The 27,978-nt window shown below is 41.6% G+C and overlaps 1 protein-coding gene and 2 long non-coding RNA genes across 5 annotated transcripts in view; 1 reads left to right on the top strand and 2 right to left on the bottom strand.

Moving 5' to 3' along the window:
- Window positions 1-10,679, bottom strand: part of LOC307223716 — a 21,703-nt gene extending 11,024 nt beyond the window's left edge. Inside the window, exons 1-3 of one of the 2 annotated variants that reach the window (XR_013842209.1) lie at window positions 10,411-10,679; window positions 8,631-8,834; window positions 1,859-2,045 (exon numbers count right to left, since the gene is read on the bottom strand). This is a non-coding gene — a long non-coding RNA (uncharacterized lncRNA). The other variant, XR_013842210.1, reaches the window with a different exon arrangement.
- ENPP6 (ectonucleotide pyrophosphatase/phosphodiesterase 6) overlaps window positions 7,107-27,978 on the top strand; it is a 26,233-nt gene continuing 5,361 nt past the window's right edge. The window contains exons 1-6 of the mRNA XM_079989928.1: window positions 7,107-7,546; window positions 14,635-14,814; window positions 20,610-20,721; window positions 21,512-21,653; window positions 24,732-24,911; window positions 26,561-26,698. Of these exons, the coding sequence (XP_079846054.1) occupies window positions 7,306-7,546; window positions 14,635-14,814; window positions 20,610-20,721; window positions 21,512-21,653; window positions 24,732-24,911; window positions 26,561-26,698 (993 nt within the window). The 5' untranslated portion in view covers window positions 7,107-7,305. The remainder of the gene's footprint in view (window positions 7,547-14,634; window positions 14,815-20,609; window positions 20,722-21,511; window positions 21,654-24,731; window positions 24,912-26,560; window positions 26,699-27,978) is intronic.
- LOC307223718 overlaps window positions 26,732-27,978 on the bottom strand; it is a 19,745-nt gene continuing 18,498 nt past the window's right edge. For both annotated transcript variants that reach the window (XR_013842212.1, XR_013842213.1), the window contains one exon: window positions 26,732-27,870. This is a non-coding gene — a long non-coding RNA (uncharacterized lncRNA). The remainder of the gene's footprint in view (window positions 27,871-27,978) is intronic.

The raw sequence follows: 27,978 nt of genomic DNA, 5'->3' as shown, positions 1-27,978 counted from the left end.
CATGGGGGCTGGTCAATTTATCAATGGATATGCAGACAAATGTCCTTTTTTGAACTTAGATTTAAACAATGCTGACACCTAGTGGTCACACACAACTCAGTCAATTTCAAGAAGTGCCTTGCAGGATCAGCAGAAAGTCTAAGCACTCTGGTTTCCAACAAGAGCCAGCCACCGTCTAGAAGGAGCACAAAATAAAGATGATGACCTTTTCATTGGCCTGCATCTTGAACACAGAGGTTCTGTCTGTTTTCTTTTATTTAAGAAAACAGAACTTCATTCATTTACGGTGGTACCTCAGGTTAAGAACTTAATTCGTTCCGGAGGTCTGTTCTTAACCTGAAACTGTTCTTAACCTGAGGTACCACTTTAGCTAATGGGGCCTCCCGCTGCTGCTGCACTGCCGCGCAATTTCTGTTCTCATCCTGAAGCAAAGTTCTTAACCCAAGGTACTATTTCTGGGTTAGCGGAGTTTGTAACCTGAAGCATCTGTAACCCAAGGTACCACTGTATTAGTATATTTGTAGCTCACCCCCCTTTTTTTTACTGACAGGACTCCCTATTTACAAGTTGGGTTTTCCTTCCCTTTCCCTGTCCTAGCCATGGCCAGGGCAACTGGCTTGCAGTGACCTTGCACCTGCGATTCGTTCCTCCATGGGGCGATTTGTGCTCACGAAGGAAAGTAACCCCTTCCTCCATGGTCCAGTTCCTCCAACATATCTGGACCTAACAATAAACTAGACTGCAGATACTGTACATAACCACAAACTGACAGATATCTTATTCAGAGATATCTAAATAAGATATCCACTGATTTCCTGGGGAGTGAATTCAATAAACCCTTATCTGTTTTTCTCTTTCTTTCTTTCTCTTTAAAATGTCCTTACTCCCTTCTTCAGGGTTGAATCTCACTGCCTCTCAATTCCACTCGCGCCCCAAAGGGCAAATGCTAACACTTCTTGGCAAGGCTACCACCTCTACGTTCATTGTATATGATTAAGATAAATTACAGTTTTTCACTACTTTGCGGGGCTATACCCCAAACACACAAATCTACTGTCTGTGATTGTCTGGCTAAGTTCTGTATCACAGTAATAGTTCATGGTTATTAACATTAGCATATTATTATCATCACCACCACCACGATTTATCAGGGCTGGACTGGGACATTTTGCCGCTTGAGGCGAAACAGAAAATGGTGCCCACCCCTCCTCCTCTTCCTGCCCCCTGCCAAAGCCCCTTCCTGCTGTTCTGTCAGCTGAGGCAACAAAAGGCAGCCCCGGCTGGGACCCAGATCTGCTGCTCTTCCCAGCTGTCAAATTAGCCAGCAGCCCAAGGTGACTGCCTCACGAAGCCTCGTGGGCAGGCCAGCCCAGTGATTTATTAAGCTTATTGACTGTTTTACAGAAGCATCTTAATGGGACTTGCAAGTAATAGTAAAATCAATACATGAAAAACAAAACAACAATGTGCAATGCGAGGTAATCAAAGTGTAAAAACAATCCCTCCATCCTCAAACACAGGCCAAAATACCACAGACACCCTCTAAAATAAAATAAGAATACAGTGGTACCTCTGGATACGAACGGGATCTGTTCCGGAGCCCTGTTCACATCTAGAAGCAAACGTAACTAGCGACGGCACGTCTGCACACGCACGCGTCGCTTTTCACTGCTTCTGCGCATGCGCGTGATGTCATTTTGAGCGTCTGCGCATGCGCAAGCGGCAAAACCCGGAAGTAATGTGCTCTGTTACTTCTGGGTTGCCGCGGAGCACAACTCAAACGCGCTCAACCCGAAGCGCATTTAACCCGAGGTATGACTGTACAATCAACTGCTGCAAAGAAAAAACACCAAAATACCTTTGAGAAAAGAAACATCTTTGCCTTGTGCCAAAAAGATGGCAATGTCTGCACCAGGCAGAGCATTCCATGTCAGGGGGCCACTGCTGAAAAGGCCTGTTCCCACATGGCCCTCTGGACATCTGCTGGAGAAGGATATCTGATGATGATCACAGGACATGGACAGGCTTATAGCAGGAAAGGCATTCTGTAAGGAAACAATCAAACTTTGGGAACTTATTCCTTTGGATTTTTGGAATAACTATTTATTTACTTACTTACTTACTTACTTACTTACTTAGCTTGCACCCAAATGGCATATATTAAACAGTGCTATTACACAGGCTAATCCAAAACAATATTTTGTTATTCAACACTATGAAGAACGAGGATTTGAAATGTAAGTAGACTGTTCTTTGCTATCATTTTTTCTATAATTTCTGTGCTGGAAGAAACTTCCAAACAGCTTCAGTTTTCCTTTAGGTCGAAATGTTCAGCCTACTGTTTTAACTGATTTGGCATGGCAGTTAGTTTGTTGGCTCTCAGTCAGCGTTTTTCTAATTATCCAGCAATTAAAATCATGTGCAAACCATGCAATTAATTAAGAAACAAAAGGTCAGCGATGGGAAGAGTGAAATGGGACATTTTGGCAGTTTAGGGGCTTTCCTTAGAAATGGGAAAAGAACAGCCTCAACCTGGAAAGCTAAAGCAAATTGAGAGAGGAAGTGGTAAGAGTTTCACTCATTTCCACTTCCTCCTTCAATTCCCTGGTTTTCCAGACTGAGCGGATTGGATATTAGGAGGGAGGGAAAGGAAGCATTTTGAAAAACCTTTGGAGTAAAAAAAAGAGGAAAAGATGGGTTTAGTTTTTACTTCTACTCTCTGACGTAAGTGTTTGGCTTAGTTTCCCCCTCTCTGGTGTTTGTGTTTATCTATCCTGCCTTGGGATCTGTTTACTTCACATTCTTGTGTCTGCAGATATGTGTGTGTGTGTGTGTGTGTGTGTGTGATGAAGTTTGTTTCATTTTTTCCAAGGGAGGGGTGTCTGTGGTTGGGTGTTAGCTTGATTCACCTCCTGCAACAATTAGCAAAGCCTTTGCATAGTACTATTAACAAATAAAAGTTACAGCTCTGAAAGTGAACATTGTGAGGGTGAAACTGATGCAGACACTTGCTTTGAATACTAGACTAGTGGCACCAGTGCATCACTGTATACTCAGGTAATACAGAAACTTAAAATTGTTTGGCATGGCTGGGGAAGGTTCTCGCCGTGATAAAAGAGAAACACTTGTGAGGCAAAGGGACAGAATAGAAGGAAGAGCACAGGGATGCTTCTCAAATGCCTGGGGAGGCTTTCATGTGTGCCACTGCACCCATGGGTGCTCCATTTGGGATACCAGACTTAGCTGAAAAGTTTTCTGCTCAAACAATTCAAACCATCTCATGTGCATTTGTCCAGCTGCTCCTGAGAGTTGGGAATGGGAAATGGCACAGAGGGGTGTAATTTGTACAGAGACTGGCAAAAATCAGAAAGGTTCACACAGTGCTTTTTTTCTAGAACAAAAGGTGCCAGAATACCCCCAGAAAAAAACACTGGGTTCACATCTTATTGCTTTTAAATGGAAGGAACGGATGCAAAGCTCTCTTGAAAAATTTCCTCAGGCAAGCCATTTATTATTGTTAGACCTTGTGCCATTTTCAATTTGAATTCCATGGGCTTCATCATAGGAGTGGCTGCCATTTGGAATTTGGGGCACTGTGTATGATCAGGCTTCTCCCCGCCCTCACACATAGTGATGGACATGCACCCCTTCTCCATTCTCCTTGCACCATTATCAAGCTATCCAGGTTGTATCGGTGCTGTTGCAATGGGGAGAATCACTTGCATCACTCCACAAAAACAAAAGTCTGAGCACAGCTTGCAGATGCCACTCATTGAATCTGTGTGGTGATTGGAGACTGCAGGTGGCTGCCGAAGGCTTGGACCGCCTTCATCAGCCCAAGAATGCTGTTTTAAGCATTTGAGAAAGCAGGACGCTGCCAATAAAACACATGAGCATCCCAGGAAATCAGCCATTCTGGCACCTTGCCTTGCTCTTGTTTTTCATTACCATACTTTAATGGTGGTGCAGCTCTGACCCCACCAGTCTGCTATTTGCTGTGCTGGCTTCAATGCTTTTATATTCCCAAACTTTATTTCTGCCAAATCTAACTTCTTGGCTGCAAGATTCTTAGTTTTGTCTCTTTTCTGGATTCTGGGACTTTGCATTGGCCAGCCTCCAACCACATTCAATATGTTCTGGCCTTTCACTTGGCTCAAAGACCGTTCAAGAAATAAAGAGCTGCTTTTTACTGAGAGGATTTCTTAACTCAGCCAGACTGAAACAAAATAATAAATAATAATAATAATAATAATAATAATAATAATAAGCATGGTACTTATATAGCTCTTTTTCTCAAGTGCTCAAAGTGTTTCACATACATTATTTATTTCATGACACAATAAATTATTATTAATTATTATTATTATTATTATTTCTATACCACCCTTCATCTGAAGATCACAGGGCGGTTCACACAAACACAAAAATACAAAACAGAACACAAATTACTTAATAAAACAAGAACCAAAGCATACCAATAACCCCTGTCCCACAAACACATTTAAAAGGCCACAGAATGTTCAGTCAGCCAAAGGCCTTGTTACAGATCTATGCTTCCGCCTGGCACCTAAAGATATGTAATGAAGGAACCAGGCGAGCCTCCCTGGGGAGAGCGTTTCGCAAATGGAGAGCCACCACTGAAAAGGCCTGTTCTCATGTTGCTGCCCTCTGGATATGTAGAGTCTATTGCATTATCAACATCTGCAACAGGGTGGCTTTCTGAGGCGACATGTTTTTTATCAAGCTGATGGGAGAGAGTGATATGGAGCTTTGGACTATAAATCAAACAGGTGACTTTCAAAGTCATTTTACTGTAGAAGAAACAAAGTTGTGCAAAGCTATCCATAAGGATGCCAGCTCCTTTTCAAAGAAAGATCACAAGCAGGCACAACTTCTTCCATCACAGTGCTGCAGTGCCAAGGAAAAATGCACAGGCTAAACCCCCCCCCCCTCTGTCTTGCAGCTATTAGAACCCAGGCAAGTCCAACTCTATGTCTTAACATGATTTTAAAAACAGAGAACAGTTTCAAAGCTTGCTAGTCGTATGAGGAGTAGTACAAGTTATTCAACACTGATGTTACAGGCATTATTCATTAGTACAATTATACACTGTGTTGTGTCAGCACTAATGCAGAGGGGAAATTGAGTTTCGCCAGGGGACACAATCTGTGGCTTGCATGCTTGTAAAATAGTTTTTTTCTGTAACAACAAAGGCACAACTTGATAGAAAATGTCTCTCTTCCCAATCAGCAAAGGATTACAGGAGTCCTCACCCCGAAATGTGTGACATCTGCACACATCTTTAGTTACAGGGCCATATAGTAAATACTCAACCAAAGCAAAGGAGTCAAAACAAGCATCACATCCTAAGATGATCAGTGCCCTGTTGCTCCCTTGAACTGTTGCCTACATTCCTCCACACAAGTTGCCTTTCTGTTTACTTTTAACGTATAATTGATGTGTATGTGCGTGACAGCACAGCAGGAAGAGAACAGTAAAATGCAAAGAGGTATGTCAGAAGTCTGGCACCGACTTTCCACACATAATACTACAGTGGTACCTCAGGTTACATACGCTTCAGGTTACACACTCCGCTAACCCAGAAATAGTGCTTCAGGTTAAGAACTTTGCTTCAGCATGAGAACAAAAATCGTGCTCTGGCGGCGCGGCAGCAGCAGGAGGCTCCAGTAGCTAAAGTGGTGCTTCAGGTTAAGAACAGTTTCAGGTTAAGTACGGACCTCCGGAACGAATTAAGTACTTAACCTGAGGTACCACTGTAATAATAATTTATTTATACCCCGCCCTTCCCGGTTCAGAAAACCGGGCTCAGGGTGGCTAACAACAAATTTAAAATACTTAATTGTAGATGCAGCATAAAATACAGTATAAAAACATGATTAACAATAAAATTCAAAGTTCAGAAATCAATTTAAGGAAAATCCATCTAATAAACATTAGATAGTCACCAGGGCTAGCTGGCTGAATTAGTCCTACTTGGGCCAGTGAGGAGGCCAGGGGAGAATTAGCTGTGGGGTCTCAGAGTGGGTAATCTTCATAAAAGGGAAGGGGGAAGGAAGAGAAGGGAAATAAAAGATCAGGCTGAATTCAAATTAAAGGCCAGGCGGAATAGCTCTGTCTTACTGGCCCGGCAAAAGGAGGTTAAATCCTGTAGGGCCCAAGTCTCGTGGGACAGAGCATTCCACCAGGTTGGAGCCATCACTGAAAAGGCCCTGGCCCTGTGGAGGATAGTCTGACTTCCTTAGGCCCTGGGACCATGGTTATTCATGGACCTTAAGGTCCTCTGCGGGGCATACCAGGAGAGGTGGTCCCGTAAATACGAGGGCCCTAAGCCACAAAGGGCTTTAAAGGTCAAAACCAGCACCTTGAACCTGATCCTATACTCCACCGGGAGCCAGTGTAACTGGTAAAGCACTGGGTGAATATGCTCCCATGGCAGGGACCCTGTGAGGAGCCTCGCTGCAGCATTCTGCACCATCTGGAGTTTTGGGGACAGTTTCAAGGGCAGCCCTGCATAGAGCGAATTACAGTAGTCAAGCCTGGAGGTGACCGTTGCATGGATCACTGTCGCCAGATTGGGGTGGGAAAGGTAAGGGACCAACTTACCTAGACTATAAATAGACTATAAATATTGGAAGTCACTAACATACGTGAAAAATTCCAACCCTGGGTGTCAAATGCCTCTGTAAATTTGCAAATATCCAATACCGTGCCAAAATCTGGTGAAGCTAATGTAGGAGTCAAAAACAGAAATAAAAAGTGCACTCCTCATATTTTAAAATTATATCGACTCACTGGCTTTAAAGAAAAGGTTTAAGATCTGAAAAATTCATTATGTTTTTGTTCTCAGATTTATCCAGTTTGTTTTGAGTGCCCTGAAAAGCTTGACATGTGGGAACTGAGCAGTTGCATTGTTCCTGTGTTAACCTTTTGAGTGTCGTGGAAACGCCGCTAGAGTTAACACCGAGAACTAAATTTTTGTTGCTTCAATGCAACGTTTCTTTCTATAGTCAGAGCACGGTACCAGAATGCAGCCCACAGCATCCTGCTACACTACATCAGAATGCAAAGTCCACCGTGTTATAGCAGTTATCCTGTAACTTTTTAAGTCTGGCAATTCCAGTTACTGCTGCTGTACCTTTAAACTCTGGAATCAAACCAGCAAAATGAGAGCAAGCAGTGTGAGGTCCAGCCCTTCAGAGCAGCTTCAGATGCCTCATTGAGAGTTATTGCACAGGGACAGGCGGTGCTGACAGTGCTCTGCCAAAAACCTCTCCACCCAGCAACATGGCAAAGCACATGGCCCCCTTTCTCCTGCTTGTCCTCACCCTGGCAAGCTCATCCCTTGCACGTCGAAAAAAGCTCCTGTTGTTCTTGATTGATGGACTTCGCCACGATTATATCAGTGATGAAGCGCTGGAATCCTTGCCTGGCTTCAGAGAGATTGTGAACAGGGGGGTGAAAGTGGATTACCTGACACCAGACTTCCCCAGTCTTTCCTATCCAAACTATTACACACTGATGACTGGTGAGTATGTTCTTTGACTTTCTCACTACAGGGCTCTTAACAGCAGGCAGCCTTAATTGTTGCAGATTGCATAAAGTCAGTAGTTTCTGTAACACTGCTAGGATGAATACGGACTAAATTTTTAAATGAGGGTTCATCCTCGCTGAAGATTAAAAGGAATGACTGCAGGTCAGTCTGAACTATATATAAAAAAACAATAAATTTGTCAAGTTTTTGTTCCACTTTATTCTCAAGAAAGAAACTTTCCCTCCACAAATATAATCTTGTCAAACAGTTAGACCTTGTTGGCTCACCTGAAAAGCAAACAGTACAATCAGATTTTTTTTATAAAAAATAAAAATAACTTTGACTATTAACTGTAGTTGTGGTGACTTGATAGTAAACCACTTAACTTCTCGCCTCAGGGAATATCAGGCATTAGCAAAAGTATTAAATGATTCTAGGACACAGAATACTATTCTCAGCTGGTGCATCTTCACTCACTGGTATTAGATTGTGCTGAGTGTTCTTCCCCACATTTCTGAATAACTGGTTAAGATATAATTTAACAATTACTGAAAACAGACATTCATTTATTTGAGGGCGTGTAAACACATTTAATCATTTTATGGATCATTTCACTATATTAAGCAAAATTTGCATCAATTCTAACTAAAACTGAAAATATTGTGGCAGGACAGGACGGGGTTGTTGTCCCCATCATTACAGTATTTATTTCTATTTTTGTTCGTTGCTTGTCACAGTTGAGAAATGTAGATGCTTCCACAGCAAGTTTATATAGTAAATAATGTCAGGTATGTAAACTTGGAGAGCATCTAAGGTGCTCTCCAAGTTTTCATATTTTGCAATAAACCTTTCTTTTCATCCTAGATAAACTGCAATTTATTTGCTTCTCTAGAGTACTTCTAATATTTCGCATTCTGAGCACTTCTGCCAGCGTCAACACACGTGACCCTGGCATAATAAAAAACCTTGTGAGTAAAACCGGCATAATGTCATGGTTTGTGACTTCGTGCTTGTGCTGCGGTAGGTACATTGTTTTCTGCGTTACAATTAGCTCTATGATCAGCAGATAACTACTTACCCAGCTAGCCACTGAAATGTCTTACTCTGAAGAAGCCCCACTCACTTCCATAAGACTCCCTCAGAATCAGAAGGTTGTGGACTGGAACTTCTGCAGTGTTTCCAAAGTTCACTTTGCTTCCCATTCCGGTTACGCAGCAGGAATGTGAGAGAAAGAAAGAGAATATAAACAAGGGGCAACTGGTCCAAACACTGTGCAAGGATCCTGGAATTAAAAAAGCAAAGCACAAGTTTTGTATGATCAAAGCACTGCACTTGAATTAAAGAGAGGCTCTGCAACAGTTTAAGTGTTATCCAAATACATACAGCACTCTGAACCCCCTGGATAACTAAGGCTGTAATCTTAAACACACTTCTGTGTAAACCTGCATAGGCTTGCTCTGCAAGTTGAGAATGGTCCATAGCTCAGCAGTAGAACATCTGCTTTCAATCCCTGGCATCTCCAGATAGGGCTGAAACCCTGGACAGCTGCTGCCAGTCAGTGTAGACAAAACAGGGCGAGATGGACCAATGGACCAGACTCAGAATAAGGCAGTTTCCAGTGCAAATCACCCCTGCCATGCAATGATGGGAAGAAGATGCTGAGAGGTCAGGCAGCTGGAAGAAAGAGTTTGGATATCCCACTTTATCACTACCCTAAGGAGTCTCAAAGCGGCTAACAATCTCCTTTCCCTTCCTCCCCCACAACAAACACTCTGTGTGGTGAGTGGGGCTGAGAGACTTCAGAGAAGTGTGACTGGCCCAAGATCACCCAGCAGCTGCATGTGGAGGAGTGGAGACGCGAATTCAGTTCACCAGATTACGAGTCTACCACTCTTAACCACTACACCACACTGGCTCTCTTAGCCACTGAGGACACCTGTTCTTTCCAGAGACAGTGATAGATATAGGAGTACTCTCAAACTATATACCTGCTCCTTCAGGGAGAGGGCAACTTGATCAAGAACAGACAACATGTCAGTTCCCCAAACTTGGGAGCAACTTGCCCACAGGGCTTCTGTCTTACCAGGATTCAGCTTCAGTTGACTGGCCTTTATCCAGCCCCTTAATAATTCCAGACATTGATCAAAGAGACTTGTTATCACCTCAGAGATGTGAGGAGTAGAGAAGTAGAGCGGAGTGTCATCAGCATACTGCTTACACACCTTGCTCCATATTACCAATTGGAATGGTCATCTCTTCTACCCAGTCACATCTGGTTTATCAGGTTACTCTAGGAGTAGGACCTGGGAATGAACCCATCACTACACAGGAGTGGCTGCTAAATGAGAGTGAACCAACAGACACTCCTTATTTACTTACTGTCACACCACAAAAATGCAATAAACTTCCTTGTGCCATACTTGAAGAACAAGGGCTATGATTCTCACAGTGCACTGCTTACCATACTAGAGGATTTTGATTGGGCAGGGAAATAACAATAAGCACACCTAGGCTGCATTTCTTCAAGAAATAATTCTTGCAAAGGGGGCACTGGTGCTGGTGTTGCTCCCGTAAGTGCTCCAGCAAGATGGCACACCGCATGGCTGTTGGTTGGCAAGGGAAAATAGGTACATAAAAAGGGAATTTACTGGATGCCAAGATCCAGATCTGGGGCAGGTACTCTTTGGTGAAAGAACCCCAGCAGAGATTTAAAACATCACAAAATATGCAGCAGTAAAACATGGAAATATAGGCTGTTAGACATTTAAAAGACACCCTCTAAGTTTCTTCCAGAGTTTCCCACTTCCCCTAGCACAAAAAAGACCAAAGGTTTGGTAAGTTAAAAACAGTTTACTTACAAACTTTTCCAAGGTCAGATTCATGTGCTTTTCCATGCAGCATTCAGGAAACACAGGCAACAAAACTTAGGTTAGTTCCAAAGTGGTGAAAGTTCCAAAATTATTAGGTACAGGAAGACAAGGATTGTTTGTAGAAAAGGTGAGGGGGAGTGATCTAGCTAAGTCTGGAAATGTAGCTCAATAAAGGCATAACACTAAAATGCTTTTATCAGGAGTGGGTACCAAGATGAAATTTTGGTGTTCCTAGTTAGTTGCAGGTCCCTTCTGGATTCTATCCAGAAGAGCCAATCCCTCAGTCGACACACTCAAGGTCAATGCAGAGCTTAGTTTTGGGGAAAAATAATAGTCTAAAACAGTTTGACACACTGCTTTCCAGAGTTGGTTATCACCCAATTGCAGGAAAACACTCAGCTGGCACAGTGGCAATTCTTTTAATATATTTTAACTGAGCAAGGTCCACTCTTGCCTTAATTGTCGGCCACCCGGATTCTGTACGAAGAAGGATCTTTCAGGAAAACCACGACTGGTACATGTTTGTTGTGATTATAGCCCCAAGTCTGTACTCATTAGTGAAACACTCTGGTAAATGCCAATCAAAGACTCCTGCTGTCCCAGACCTGATAATTTTTGTGGTGGTTAAGTATGGCTTTAGCTCTGTGCATTTTTATTCTTCTGCTATGTGTTTTTAATTTGTTTAATGCTATGGAGTTGTATTCCTCTACTGTTTAGTTTTAAAAATTGTGTAGTTCGGCCTTCTTCAAGCGCTCTAGCTACTTTGGACTACAGTTCTCATTAACCCCAGCCATCAAGGGTTATCACATCAGCATAGACTTGCTCTATTTGCTGTGGGTTTTTTGGATTTTTCTTGCACTTGTAATACAATATAAAAACAAGAGCAAATAAAAAGTAAGTTGCCTACTGTGTTATCGGGCAGTCTGTAAACAAACAAATAGGGATGCAGGTTCCCTGAATCATAAATATTCACAGGTGTGCAAGCATAATTTGCAAATATAGAAACATTTCTTAATTCCATTTTCTAGCCCTCTACCTTTACAGTCCATTGCTGTTAAAATTCCCCCCACCCCACTGCACTGCCAGAGAAGATTATCATCTCCAGTAAGGGAGCAGCAAATGAACAGTTTTGAGCGGGGCAAGCATCCAGAGACCCGATGTGCTATACAGAAAGTAATATGGAAGTACTTTCCCCTGTTTTCTATAAGGGGGTCAATAGCTCTTTAACCTACGCTGCATTACATCTGGGCTGACTGATGCTAGAAGACGGGAACTCCCTGGCATGTGAAGCTTGTCAGAGGCAATGAAGTGTAATCAGGAAGGTTACAGCAGCAGGAAGATGTGTGAAAAAGTACTTTTCTAAGAGCAAGGAGAGACTGTTGGTGCTGAAGTTAGATAGGGAATGTGGTGATGGGATGCTCCAGTGGGATCTCCCCCCCCCCTCCCGATGGTTCAGAACAGGGGTCAGCAACCTTTTTCAGCCGTGGGCCGGTCCACCATCCCTCAGACCATGTGGGGGGCCAGACTATATTTTGAAAAAAAATATGAATGAATTCCTATGCCCCACAAATAACCCAGAAATGCATTTTAAATAAAAGCACACATACTACTCATGTAAAAACGCGCTGATTCCTTTTTCAGCCCGCGGCCCTTAGGTTGCTTGCCCCTGGTTTAGAAAGTTGTTGTGAAATTTTTGGTCAATTGTAGAAAGACATGGCAACTGTTGACAGAAGGTTAGATCAACTGCAGCAAGCTGATTCCTACATATTTGAGGTCTTATTCCCATATACAATGGTACCTTGGATTACATACGCTTCAGGTTACAGACACTTCAGGTTACAGACTCCACTAACCCAGAAATATTACCTCAGGTTAAGAACTTTGCTTCAGGATGAGAACAGAAATTGTGCCCCAGCGGCGCGGCGGCAGCAGGAGGCTCCATTAGCTAAAGTGGTGCTTCAGGTTAAGAGCAATTTCAGGTTAAGAACGCACCTCCGGAACGAATTAAGTACTTAACCTGAGGTACCACTGTAGAACATAACAAAATATGATAACAAATGCCAAAAAGTAAAAGTAAAAGGGATAATCCAGAACTGAGTGGTGATTACACCACTCATTTCAACATACTGTACTTACTATGCTACAAATCACACAGCTAGCTTCTGTGATCACTTCCATGAACTGCACAAGTACTCCTGAAAACACAAAAATTTTCATAGAGAGATGGGGAAGGCTTAGGGAAATTCTTATCGTCTCAGCCCTTCAACTGTGTTTGCTTGTTTAAAACATTTTTTATTATCACCTACAATAAAATACCACATTTAATATAAGGATAATGATAGTGACCCATCTTACAGGGATGTGAAATGCTCTGAAAAGAAAAATATCAAGTATTGTTATTATATGGTTTTAATCAGCTACAATGCCTCCTCTGTGTCTACAAAAACAGTGAGCCACAACAATGGGTATTTAAATACAGCAAGGGAGGTTATGAATAGCCAGTTATTACTGTTAACAATGTTTTGCATAGCAATTTATTGTGCAGTAATTTTTGCCTACCTAAATCTTCAAGAACATATCTGTTATGACCTAAAATGAGTCCAGTTAATACTTAATTATGAAAGAAACTGGGGGGAAGAGAATATGATAATTTGTTCGCTATCTGGTGACAAATCTATTACATGGGACTGGCCTTGAAAACTGTTCAGATATTACTGCTTTCTGGCAGATTCAGCCCTACCATTAGGAAGGGTGAGGAAGTCACCTCAGGCAGTTGATTTTGGGTATCCTGAAGGGCAGGAAATAGTTATTTATTTTTTATATTACTTCTGGGGACAGGTAGAAGCACTTATGGGATTTTTTATTTTTATTTTATGCGTTAGGTGGAAAAATTATTTGACAAGTCTTTGATGCTGTGCATCTCAACTTGTTTGTGATCACCTGCAGTACTTCAGACAGCAAGCTGTCTTGGGCCAACCTTGCATATAATCTTTCTTTCCTTTCCAGCATTTGCCAGTTTGCACCCAAGCTTGGCAGAAGGTGCTGATATTTATTTATAAAGCTGTTAGGGCTTACCTATAAAGGCTTAAACAATCAGGTAACAAACACTATGCCACATGTAAAGCCCCACAACAGATGAATCATCCCTGCTTTGCAACTGACAGAAATTTGCTGAGATAGAGGTGAGGCTTATGGAGTAATGACTTCTCCACCTAAATGTAGAACATCCAGCTATGTAATATCTTTGTTAAATGGAACAAAATTATTGAAAATATTCCTGTTCCGTTCCATCATGTTTGGGAGAAATACGTGATGCCTGCTACTACTCCCCCTGCCCAAATCATAATTGGGTTTTATATTTACATTTTACTGCTTGGATTCTAGTTTCATTCTGTGGTATGATTTTTAAAGATAACTTACATTTCCATGGGTGCTCTGTAGCAGCCAAGAGATCTGAAGTCTTAAATGTCGAAGAATTGCTCATACATGGGAAGAAAAGCATTGGCACTGGCTTTCCATCCAATTTACTTTTTCTAAATAGGGTTCAGTGCCATTATTATTATTTTTAATCTGCATGTCACACACTCATTCCTTGAATAAGTTTACCATTATTCTTATAATGTTTCCATTGAACAAGAAGGAGCAGTAGAGAACAGGTGCTTGCATAGGTGACTCTTAGAATAAAAACAGTAAAAGGTGGGCAGCCCATGTTCAACATTAGGGGAGGGGCAAGACTGACAGCTCGTTCCATTTGAGCACGTTGACATGTACATCTGCCCCACAATCTGCAAGCAAAGAACTCATGTAATTTCTCTTTGCATCTTCTTTTTCACACTAAATCAATACAACTTCAACTTTCCTCTCCCTATTTTGCATTATATCAAATGCCAATCTAGGTGGTTTATGACAATAGAACTTGATGACGTTTTACCAGTAATTTCATTCATCCATACTAGGGAGGGAGCATGAGTTCTGCAGCTCTTCTGGGGGTGCACAATAATATATACTTTTCTTCAAAACTGCGTCTTTACATTCATTACTTATTTGCAAGATTTGAGCTGGAGTAATTCTTTATCTAGTGCCCTCTAAGTCTACGAGAGAGAAGTGAGATTTTATTCTACTTCCACAGGGCCCTGAAATGGGTATGGGGGTGTTATGACTGCTAAACATAACTGAGAAGTGAGGCTATAAAGCAATCCTCTCACCTTCTAGGTCGCCACTGCAATGTCCATCAAATGACTGGGAACTACATGTGGGATGCAAGTACAAATATGTCTTTTGATATCGGCGTGAATCAAGAGAGCCTGCTGCCTCTTTGGTGGAATGGATCAGAGCCCTTGTGGGTCACTATGATGAAAGCAAAGAGGAAAGTCTTCATGTACTATTGGCCTGGTGAGTGTTGCTGAATTCTGCACTTCTTAAAATTGCTGATTAACATTACATGTTCTACTTTTTAACGGCTCTAAATTCAACCTCAAGATCGATCGCTCTGGCTCTGACCCAATGCACAGCAACCAGAAGACTCTGTTTAAAAAGCTTAAATACCATCAACCAGCAAGGAAAGTCAAGCAGATGGGAACTGAAACTGGTCCACTTATTGCTTTCTCTTCTAGCGTAGTAAGAGTAAGAATGGAATAAGAACCCTTCTGAATTAGTCCAAACCCCCATCTAAACCAGTATCCTATTTCGTACATTGGCAGCCTAAGGGAACCTGTGTATCTATGGGGGGCACGCAAGCAGGACAAATGGCCCACAGCCATCTCTCACTGTTGTTCCATGATAACCAGTACTCAGAGGCAAAGTGCCTCCGATTCTGGAGGTAGTATACTGCAGGGTACACACTTCTGTACATGAGGAAGCCTTTAAGTGGATGGCAACGCCTATTCTTAGCTATCTATAAATTGTTATAGGCTGGGGGCGGGGAGCTAGAAATTAATAAATGGTAGGATTTTGATTATTTGGGATATGAAGGGAAAACAACAGCTGTGGATGAATTCCTGGGCTAGCCTATGCAGAAAACAATCTGGCCTAGAAAGGGCCATTAAGAAACAGTACAGGGCCACTGAGGGCCATTGGCAATGCAAGATAACTTCCCACCTTCCCACCTGCCCTGAGGTTACCAGGGTAACTGGGTATGATGGCACCGGAATATTTTGGGCCTTTGGTTCAAGGCTTGGGATAGCTGAGAAAAGGCAGAATGATCCTGGCTGGCTGGCTGGAGGCAAGCTGGAAGATATGCATTAGATTTCAGTGCTGCACTGCTATGGGGAACGAGCCCCTCTCGAGACGACCATGCTGCAATATCTGGACTCCCACCATCTAAATTCAGGTGTAAATATGTGAATAAATAGTATTTCTTAAAGTTACGACAGCCTCCGCCACGTCTTCAGTTCCACAATGGAGCACAGACCATGGTTGAGGGCCGACACCTGGAATCCCGTGCACAACTGGGCAGGGATTGAAGTAGCGCTACCACAACCAGGGCAACAATACTGTGGGATATTGGATGTCATATGAGAAAGATGCACAGGAGTATCTTCACGTTGACTGCAATTTGCAAATCGTTTAATCTAGAAAATACATATGTGCTATTTTTTCTAGAAAAAGAGGTGCCAGTACTCACCACTTACACCTCCCTTGTTCTCTTAGGATAGCAATGGCGTCCCCCCGAGAGATGCCGGAACTGAACTCCTGTGAGTTCCCCCTGTAAAAAAGACCTGCATATGTCAGCTGCTTAGTGTAGCTGCCTTGAGAACCATGTTAGCGCTTATCTACAGTCGCCAACAGATGTTCTATCATATATAAATGGATCCTAATATTTGAGCTGCAAACTTTTGATATTAATCTCACCAAAATAGTTTTCGGTTAATTCTGTTCATTAGGTAAAAAGCATATTTACTTCAATGAATATTTTCTAATATGTTTTCCAATAAGAGCAGTATATTGATCAACATTGTCAATGTATCAAGCCATGCCTCTTATGTATCTGGAATGCCAACATGCAAATATATGTAAAGTTCAACAATTCCCTTTTTTTCCATTAAAAATTGGCATCCATAACTCAGAGGTTCATGGGCACCCCAGGATATACTGGTGTATTTCCTAGTCAGTCGCTAGTTTTGCTAAACCCACAAACCACTTTCGCTTTGGAGGTAACATTGAATGTGGAACTATTGACAAAACTCTTGAGATATAGTCACTGGATATTATGCTTTATTTCTACAAATGGGAGTCCCACGTTAATATTGCTTTTGTAATGGCAATAGTTTACTGTTGCTCCTTATATGTGTGCGCACTTTGATATATGTGCAGGACTCTGTTTGTTTATGCACAGAGAATGCCAATGAGGCAGCTGAACTACTCATTCATGTTCTATGCTAATTCATCTCATCTTACCACGTATGCACTTAGTCACGTCTCCCCTCATACAATACTGCATAAGACCATTCAACAGAAAGGGCAGTGTCTCAGCAACAGACAGATACAATAATAATAATAGTAATAATGACAATACAAGTTGGCATTTGCTCAATTCTGACAGGCAGAGAAACAAGCCAAGCCATTCTTCCTTTCTTAAATAGGAAACCTGATGAACAGCTAAACTATCACAGCCCGTTAAGCCTTGCACACAAATTGCTATTGCTGTCAGATGTTCTTCAAATCCATCCAAATGGAATCTCATCTTATGATAATTCCCAAATGATTGTTTGACAATGTCAGCCTGTCCAGTTTTTATAAATACTTGTACAGAATAATAAAGAATTAAAGTTGTTCGATAAATTTTAAAACATGAATCATTTCATAATCAGAAAACAGATTCTGAACTAAGTTTTACAACTAACTGGAGGATTTTGTCTTCAAAAGTTAAATTGCACTCAATTAATGTGTCTATTTCAATGGTTAGACACCCTCAAGTTAGGCAGCAACATTTTAAATTATTCCCTGATTAAAACAATTAGGACAAAATAAGCATTAACATTTTAAATACTACAGAATGCTTAATTAAAATCTCCTGTATTTGAAAGCCACCCAAAACAAGGCATAAAAATCTAAGGCATCTAAAAATGCTAAAAGCTAAAAAATGGTTGAGTCTGAAGAGGAAGGAAACTCCACAGTTACAGTGGAGCCACTTAGAACATATCTGTACCTGACTTTGCAATGTACACAAGAAAATACTATCGTTTGCTCTTAAAGATGACAGTTCCATGGAACTAATGCTACAACCTGGGAACACCTCCTTGCCCATGCTTGGCCCAGAATGGACCATGGATGAGCACAGCAGGAGTTGGGAAGAAGACTGTATTGTGCCAGGTGTATATCATGGTTCTGAACCATTGGAACCCCTCACCTGCAGTCTAAAGTCATACAGTCTAGTCAGAATATTTGTTAAACTTGAACAACTATATGCCTCAGAGCACATGGTATCTCAGAATACATGACATAACTAACATCTGTGCAACAACACTTTTGTGGATCACTGATACTGTTGTGAAAGAACCATGCAAATTGACCGCTTTTGAGCTCCCGATTATTATTGATAAAATGTTACAATCCTCTCATCTTTTTCAAAACTTGATTTAAGGTCATGTCAAATAACATTTTGAAGTGACTATGCAGCTGCTCAGTTTGTTTATAAGAATATGGACGTGTTTACTTCAACTAAAGTTGAATGACCATGTCACTAGTGAATTTTAAAAATCTAAAGTACAAAACCACAAATTCCATTCCTTTTACCCCTCTCCTTCTGATCAAGACATTTCCCAGACCATTTGCAGCAATCTGGAAACCTTTAAAAGAGTTGTGTTATGACATTCGGCATACAACTGCTAAACCAATGTTTAGATATACAGTTGGAAAACGATAGAGGTTCAAGTCTCTGTGTCAAACATATAAAGATGCAGAATACTATATATAAGAAAGTGAAATGAAATAGAAGTTTTTTAAGGCTTAAACAGGACCTTCCTATATAATACGATACCTACTACTACTAGTAAAGGTAAAGGTACCCCTGCCCATACGGGCCAGTCTTGACAGACTCTGGGGTTGTGCGCCCATCTCACTTAAGAGGCCAGGGGCCAGCGCTGTCCGGAGACACTTCCGGGTCACGTGGCCAGCGTGACATCGCTGCTCTGGCCAGAGCCAGAGCCAGAGCCAGAGCCGCACACGGAAACGCCGTTTACCTTCCCGCTGGTAAGCGGTCCCTATTTATCTACTTGCACCCGGAGGTGCTTTCGAACTGCTAGGTTGGCAGGCGCTGGGACCGAGCAGCGGGAGCGCACCCCGCCGCAGGGATTCGAACCGCCGACCTTTCGATCGGCAAGCCCTAGGCGCTGAGGCTTTAACCCACAGCGCCACCTGCGTCCCGAAAGCACCACCTGCGTCCCGCCTACTACTACTACTATAATACAAAATAGTGCAACTGGGGTAGTTAAATGGTCTAAATACCAAAAGAGATATAGGCAGAGCAATCAGACAGGCTGCAGACGGACAAAAGCCTTTGCAGTTAGTTGTACTAAGCGAAGGAAATAGCCCTTTGTGTAGGCTCTCATCCCCTCTGTTGACTGGTTTTGGAGATTTTTGTACAGTTTCAGAAGCTGCAGAACCTGCCTGACTGGAGATGATGATGGTGGGACAAAAATGTGTGCATGCTCAATGGAGAATAATGACTGTGTACCTGTACTGCGATTTTGAAAAATTGGTCTTCAGCCTTAGAGCCCACCAAGCTATGCTTTACAAAATCATGCTTTTGCTCACCGTTTCTACATGCTGGCAAGGAGGAAATACACAATGCCATTGAACTAAGACCTATGTTCACGTGGGTTTTAATGTTTAGGAAAATGAGCTTTATGAAGCTCTCTATAGGTCAGACGGACATAGTAAAATGCAGCAAAAAAAAAAAAAAAAGGACCTGAAAGCGGAAAAAGAACAATAATAGAAACCCAAACAATTACAAACAATTACTTAAAGAGCAGAAAATGCCACGAGGACCATCAATACCTGGCCTCTTAGGGCAGCTGCTGAGAACTAGTAGTTACTAGATAACACATAAATTTTGAAAGCATGTAATTCATTACTTATATAGAGGGCATCTGACATTCCTCAGTTCTAGTTATAGGTAGGTAGCCGTGTTGGTCTGCCATAGTCAAAACAAAATAAAAATAAAAAAAATTCCTTCCAGTAGCACCTTAGAGACCAACTAAGTTTGTCATTGGTATGAGCTTTCGTGTGCATGCACACTTCTTCAGATTCTTCAGTGTAAGACTTCCCACATTACTTGTTTTCTCCAATGCCACCACCATTTCCCCTCATTCCTCCTTTTGTTTGACTCTCCTGGGACTATTCGAGGAAATACATATTACAGAACTATGATTTCAGGGTGTCTGGGTTATGAAAAACTAAATTGCTTGTGTTTTTTGTTGCTAAGCAGAGCAGCTATAAATATTAATACTAAAACACGGTTCTCCTGTGTTCAGAGCTCACGTTCCCCCCTTTAGGAGTTGCCACAAGCTTCTAGGACTCAAATCAGTGCATTTTTTCTGGGAAAGGTTTGAGGTGACAGAAAGTTAATTGGTGTAAAATGCTTTCATAAGATCCTGTGGGGAAAGAGATTCAACATTTCAGTTCCAGAAAGAGGTTTTGCACAACTGAATACAAAATATTTGGTAAAAGTATTTTTGAATTCTAGACTATTGCTGTTCTTAATTTATTGTAATATGGAGCAGTGTAACTGATTAGTCCTATACAAACAAAACTGATTTTTGAATAAAATTAAGAGTTTTTATTTGAAAAAAAGGTTGAATTTTAAAATAGTTTAATTCTAACAAGCAGCTAACCAAAATGGCTGCAAATCCTTCAGATTCCAGTTCTGAATGTTCAAAATTAGCCCTTTTCTTTTGGGAACATACCAGGAATATACAGAATTCATGTCTAAGGTCAACATTTTTTATTTTCAGATTTTGGGTTTCAAGACGGATGTTTACGGGGTGCCCTGGATATTTTAGGGGAGTTCAGGGGGAGGAGAGAAAGTCCTGGTGCAAAAGCAGAACTTCACTGGTGCAGGCTTGTATATCTCAACTCTTAGAGTCCCTTTCAATATATCCATCCCTATCTAAATATTGATGACATTATTTAAATTCGTAATTCAAAATTCGGAAGCTGAATTAAACTAATTAAACACTTTGCTTTAGGGTGTGAAGTTGAAATCCTTGGAATTCGACCTACCTACTGCCTACCATATTATAGTGTTCCAACAGATGGCAATTTCTCCAATGCTGTATATAGTGCTATTGAGCTTCTGAGGTAAAGTAATCAAATGTTTTATTTATTTCTCTAATCTGAGGAGTAAAACCTTCCTCCCCATAAGAGTAGCAGCATGATATGATAACAAAGGTAATTCATTTTGGTTTTCTGCATTATGGGAGATGCGAGAAAGGACCCTTAATTGAGATAATGCAGGGAGGGGGTGGCAGATGAGGGGGGAAAATATGGCAAAGACCAACAACGTTTCCCTCAGCTCCCTCTTTGTTTTCATCTCCAGTTAAATTTGACACACAGACACACACAGATGGGGAAAGAGGAAGAAGTCAATAATGGTTATGAATGTAGCACTTTCCAAATGAAGATTTGTACCTATTTATACAACTGTATTCCCAATGTACAGTATTCTGAAGATTAGTTCGGCATGCTAAAAGCCACTGAAAGCATCAACACAGACTGGCATTACACCATAACAACAGGTTGTGTGAACTTTAGTTAGTTCCGAATTAGTTCCGAAGCTGCTCCACTTGGAACGGCCTATTTACTTGTTGACTATATCTATAAACTGTCTTTTGGACAAAACATTTAGGGTATAAAAAAATGGCTTACAATATAAGAAACAATGGTCCAATGAGGGGAGGAAGAGGCAAATCAGCAAATTCAGGAATGTAGAGGAATTAAAAAGCATGGCCTGCACCTTTTCTGTCTGCAACACTTAGCTGCCATAGCATGAAATAATCCAAGTCTTAGTGTTGATTCTGAAAGATGCTTCAAAATAGTAGCATACTATACTTGTTTTACACTTAACTCTTCTGTGGTGTTGCCACTCTAGAAGGGGCAGAGCGGATATGGCAGCAGTGTATTATGAACGGATTGATGTAGAAGGTCATCACTACGGTCCCTCATCTATTCAGAGGAAGAATGCCTTAAAAGCAGTGGATAACGTATTGCACAATATGACAAAGCTTATCAAGGTTAGTGTTACTTAGAGGCTACGGGGTCTGTTAATTGCCCCACAGTCCTTTCCTTATCTTTGTTAAACATTCTTTGTAACTGTTCATCAAAGGTTTCATCACACTTTATATATACATCTACACATTGTTTGAAATGGTAACACACATTGTACCTGTTCCAGATGTGAGTCATAGGTACTTGTGATCAAATCAATGCACGTAACTGCTTCAAATGTGACAGGGTACACTTGCTGTACTCTTAGCCATTGCTGGATGTGAAGGTGGCCATTGCTGGATGTCATAAAATGCATAAACACTGCTACCGCTTACATACAAGGAAATAAAGGGAATAGTATATGCTGTGCTTGCAATGGTTCCCAAACGGCTGGCTCCAGATAGTGAAGAAAACCAGTTTCATCAGAGCTCCAAGGTAAGCTGAGGGCCCACTGCCACCACAGCAAAGTCAGAATGCCAATGTATGCACGGAGTACCCAATAAATTTGGTGAGAGAGTGAGAGGATTGTCAGTTTGTATGCTCCACCTCTTCCAAGTTAAAAGGGACAACTAAGTGCCTGTCTTCAGGGCCCTTAAATTACCCAAGTCCTCAGGCTCAGTATCAGGCACCTTCAATTGTAACATCTACAACCCTTCCTCAGCCACCAACCCCATTTAAGCCAAATCATGCTTTCCAACTAGCCACTAAAGGAGTCATCATAAAAAGGAAAGGGGGGAGAATCTATTTGCCCACTCCTCTGCCATTTGAGCACTGAGCAGAACTGGGAGAAGCCTCTGTCTGAAGTCTTGAATGTGAAACATTGGGGTGACTGGGTACATAGATTCACATGTTCCCTCAAAGAATGATTAAATCTACCATATTAAACTAGAAAATCAGTGGGCAAGGACTGCTCTGTTTCGCTTTCTTGGCATCCACTGACATTTTGCAGCTATGTAATAAATGTAGTAAGGGACGCGGGTGGCGCTGTGGGTTAAACCACAGAGCCTAGGACTTGCCGATCCGAAGGTCAGTGGTTCGAATCCCCGCGACGGGGTGAGCTCCCGTTGCTCGGTCCCAGCTCCTGCCAACCTAGCAGTTCGAAAGCACGTCAAAGTGCAAGTAGATAAATAGGTACCACTCCAGCGGGAAGGTAAACGGCATTTTCGTGCACTGCTCTGGTTTGCCAGAAGCGGCTTGGTCATGCTGGCCACATGACCCAGAAGCTGTACGCCGGCTCCCTTGGCCACTAAAGCAAGATGAGGGCCGCAACCCCAGAGTCGGTCACGACTGGACCTAATGATCAGGGGTCCCTTTACCTTTACCTAATAAATGTAGTAAACGCATTTAGCGCACATAACAGATTGATTCACGTCATCCAGATTACAGCATACAATAAGCATGAGTGAGCAAGATAAAACTGCAGCCTGCCTGCTCATCAGTGTGGGAAGGTGGAAGCAAATTTAATTGATTCTGCAATAACTGCAAGGTTATTCTCTTGGATCTTTAAAAGCCTTTCATAGCTTGCAACCTACACACAGAGTATCCATCTGAACATTAAATCCACCAGCACTCCAATATTTCAAGACCTACACATATAAAATACTGCTCAGGAGGTTAGAATGAGTGCAAGTAGCAAAAGGGTTTTATGGTGTTGTTCCTGCTACTCCTCATTTTATGCTAGTCCATAGACTACTCGATTTAGCTTGGCAAGACATGGTTATATTTTAAAGAAACTATAAAGAATCAGAGAAAGTTAGTCTGCAAACCAAGAGGGTAGTAACTTAGTTGTGACTAACAGCAGAAGCAGATGTTAATCTCTCATTGTGCTACTTCTGAGGGAATATTTATTGTGCAGCCACAGGGAACCCACCAAAACCAACCTCCCTCTGGCAAATGATCCCTGCTCTGGTAGGAATGTGTAGTCGCACAAGTATTCACTCAGAGAGGCTTGCCTTGCACCATCATTACATGTCTTTAGGCACCAGATAAAAACATTCCTCTTTACCCAGGCCTTTAGCCATTAAATAATCTATGGCCTGTTAAAACTGGGTGAGGGGATGACTGTTATTATTATCATTTTATTATTATGCTGCCTGTTATGCTTTTTATTATGTTTTTATTATTGATGCTCTGTAAAATGTGTTCTTAATGATGTACACTACCCTGGGATCTTTTGATAAAGGGCAGGATATAAATTGAATTGATGATGATGGTTTGGAACATCAAATTGTAAATCTCTACCGCTTCCAGCCATTGGCACCAAGAATGAGGGCCGGGGATGCAGAGACTTAGGTCATTCCCACATTACCTGTTTATTGTACTTGCACCTTGATTTGTCTGTGGAAAGTTTGCAGGGAGGCTAGACAGTTTTGGCTATTTATTGAATTCTGAATTGTTTGCAGGAAGGCTGTATGATGCTGCATCAAACAATTCAGTCCGTTTCTCCATCACTTTCCTTATCCCCCAAAGCCCAAGCTTTTTGTGGGAAGTGGGTTGACTGTGCAAGACTGCCACACCAACTTTAACTGCGCAACCTGAATTTGCCAGTATAGGAATGAATCCTACCCAAAAAACAGCACATCTGGAAGGGCCCTTACACTCAATGGTGGCATCCTCATCACAGTGTACAGTGGTACCTCGGGTTACATACGCTTCAGGTTACAGACTCCACTAACCCAGAAATAGTGCTTCAGGTTAAGAACCTTGCTTCAGGATGAGAACAGAAATCGGGTTCCGGCGGTGCGGCGGCAGCAGGAGGCCCATTAGCTAAAGTGGTGCTTCAGGTTAAGAACAGTTTCAGGTTAAGAACGGACCTCTGGAACGAATTAAGTACTTAACCCAAGGTACCACTGTATAGCATGTATATTCCATCTCTAACTAGACCCATTTATTTCAACTTAAGTGCAATCTTCTCTGAATCAGGACTAGAATGTTATTTTATATCAGCCCCTTTTAAGCTTGGAATGGTGAAGGGATTATTCCCCCACAGCACATTTTCTTCTATCAGCATGGCAGGAATGGTGAATCTGCTTACCGAACTGAAAATGGGAAGTGCATTGTGTATTTTTCCCAAGCTGCAATCACAGTCTTTACTATCTTGACAGGACAAGGGCCTGCAGAATGACCTCAATGTCATTCTTTTCTCGGATCATGGGATGACTGACATTTACTGGATGGAAAAAGTGATTGAGCTGAGAAATTGTATCAACATGAGCGATGTTATACAAGTAAAGGACCGAGGTCCTGTTGTAAGCCTGTGGCCAGCCAAGGAGAAGCAGTCCGAGGCAAGGGACCTTTTCTCTTTCTTTACCCACTTTGTGCCAATCAGGGGTTTTCCCCTCTTTCCTGTACTGCTTAACAGCCAGTTCTGCTGCTTGGCCTCTACACTCGGGCGTTACTTGTGCATTCACAGGAAAGAACCTGGTACTAGTACATCATCATCATTATTATTATTATTATTATTATTATTATTATTATTATTACAGTTGTACCTCAGTCGAACGTTCCGGCTCCTGAATAATCGAAAACCAGAAGTGAGTGCTCTGGTTTTCGAACTTTCTTGTGGAAGCCGAACATTGGATGGCTCTTCCACAGCTTCTGATTGGCTGAAGGAGCTTCCTGCAGCCAATCAGAAGCCGCGCTTTGGCCAATCAGAAGCCGCGCTTTGGTTTCTGAATGTTTCGGAAATTGAACGGATTCTGTTCGACTTTAGAGGTACGACTGTATTATTATTTCATTTTATTTATTAAATTTGTATACCGACCTATACCCATAGGTCTCAGGGCAGTTCACAAGATAAAAATCACAAAATAAAAACCCAAAATAAATAATGAAATAAATAAAACAATCAAAAGAACAAAACAAAAACAGCCCAATAACCCCCTGAAGGTCTACTGAAGGTGAAGAACCTAGACTAGGAAGAATTATACGTCGTCTGCTAGCGTCCTACAGTCATGCATCGTAGCCCTAAGGCAGGCTTCCTCAACCTCGGCCCTCCAGATGTTTTTGGTTTACAACTCCCATGATCCCTAGCTAGCTGGACCAGTGGTCAGGGAGGCTGGGAACTGTGGTCTCAAAACATCTGGAGGGCCGAGGTTGAGGAAGCCTGCCCTAAGGCAATGCTGCTATAGTGCCCTTAACAAACTAGGCTCAGCCTAAGAGATTGGTCAATCCTTTATGCATCATCATGACCTCTGAATCACCTTCCCATCAATAGGTCAGATTTTATCAGCAGGGTCTACATGTCACTTTAAACTACAGTTGAGCTTAACTGAGGCATAAAGGCTGGCGCATGGAACAAAAAGTGGCCACTTGGCTCCTTCCTGTGCCTTCTGCTGTCATAATGCTACCAGCCAAGCCGTAGTTTGGCCAAGTAACGTGTACAAAAATGCACACACTATGGCAAAGGGTGCACAAAAACGCATATTCATGAAAATAACATACAAAAATGCATTACATTCGGGAAAATGGATTTGCAAAATTATGTGTGCAGTATTAGGCAAAACTCACTGACAATTTTTTGTAATAGTAAATTGATGTGGATATGTGGAGAACTGAAGAAAAATTAGAACTTGAGAAACCGAGTTCGCCGGTCACCATTTCTAAGTAAATGTGCACAGGACTGCAACCTTAATATGTTTCAAAATATTACTACCTAGCTTTGTGACTGGCTGAGCTAGGAATGCAAATACATTATTTCTCAGCAAGATGGGGGTGCAGAAGTCTAATTTCCCCTCCTTTAATTATATCCAAGCTCAATATTTTAAAAGGAATATTTTTCATGGGATTTTCTGCACAAGTTAGTAAGCCCACAGTGTTCCCATAATAGCCGTTTTTAAAAGGCCATATATCTTAGGGCAGTGTGATGTTAGGGCAGTCCATGCTAGCAATTATTGATGTGCATTGAGGCTTCATAGCTTTTCTTTCTTTGAAGGTATACAACAAACTGAAAAATGTGCCACATATGACAGTTTACAGGAAAGAGGATATCCCTGCTCGATTTTATTATAAAGAAGGGAAATTTGTCTCTCCTTTGACACTTGTCGCTGAAGAAGGATGGTTCATAGTGGAGGTAAATCATCTGTGTCAGGGCTATACAAGTTGTGACCCATCAAACAGAAGACAGGCATGAATAGTGGCCTGTCTGGTGCTTCATAAGTCCTCTGTTTTTTGTTTTTGTTTTTTTGCTCTATAGCAAAACCAGGAAGTTTAATAAGTCCCTTGTGGGCCACCATACATGGTTGATATGCTTTATTTTGCTTGTTGGGTCATAGGTTGTACTGACAGTTTGTATGAGTCGTTTTAAACTAAGGCTGTGTTTCAATATAACCATATTTGGAAGAAAATTAAAGTTAACATATACTGTTTGAAAAGCTGAAATCACATTTTCATTTCAGGAATATAAGGAGATATTTACATCTATTTTAATTAACTGGCTTATTCTAAAATTATTTTCACAATATCTAGTACAGGGTGGATTAGCATTTTACATTAAATGTTTTTTCTCTCTAAATGTTAGAAACTTTGCTGATACTGGTAAGGTTCTTCTGGAGTAAGTATGTCTCTTCCTACTCTTAATTTTTTATTGTTTCTAGCTTTTGAGAATAGCTTTCCACTATACCAGTTGTTCCTGAACCACTTTCATTATTAACAGAACAGAATTTCAAAAATGGCTTTTATTATATAGCGAATAATTGATTTTTAATTTCCTCCCTATCAAAGGGACTGTAAAATGGCTGCCAAACCTATCAAATATTATATTTGATATATTTTTAAGGTGTTATTGTTGAAAATGTCTCAGCAACTCAAAATGTTTTCTTCTTCTTAACTGCTCCATCTCACATCATTTTGAAAAGGCATAAGCAGAACACAGATGTCAGAAATGTCTTTGCATTGTTAGTCATCTGCACCATTTTGCATACAATCAGATCTCATTTTTAAGCTTCCTACCATATAGAACACCTACAGGTGTAATGATTTTCCTGGCTTGAGAAAATCTTCAATTCTACATCTGGTCCTAAATTATAGCCCAGTGGTTAAATTCACTTTGATTTCTTGGGTAACCCTCAAACTGTGGATAGCACATAGTGGTGGAAGATTTCTTGGGGTGGGGAGAGGGTGTTGTAGTCTTGTTGCTGAGCAACTATGTGCAGAGCTCGGTGGAGTGGGAGGACAGCCAACCAGAAGAGTCTCTGAGGTGTACTTGCCTGGAAGGAGAGTCAGCATCCAAAGTCAGGTCCAGTCCTAGGGTCAGGCAAACAGCAATCCGTGTGACCAGACAGTCCAGGGGTCAGGGAATCTGATGATCAGGGGTTTGAGACAAGCAGGAAGCAGCAAGGTTGGGCCAGGAAC

This window comes from Podarcis cretensis, assembly GCF_951804945.1.
Source record: "Podarcis cretensis genome assembly, chromosome: 9".
NCBI classification, from domain to species: domain Eukaryota; kingdom Metazoa; phylum Chordata; class Lepidosauria; order Squamata; family Lacertidae; genus Podarcis; species Podarcis cretensis.
The sequence above is the reverse complement of the archived record's forward strand: the minus strand, read 5'-3'. Positions and strand labels throughout refer to the sequence as shown.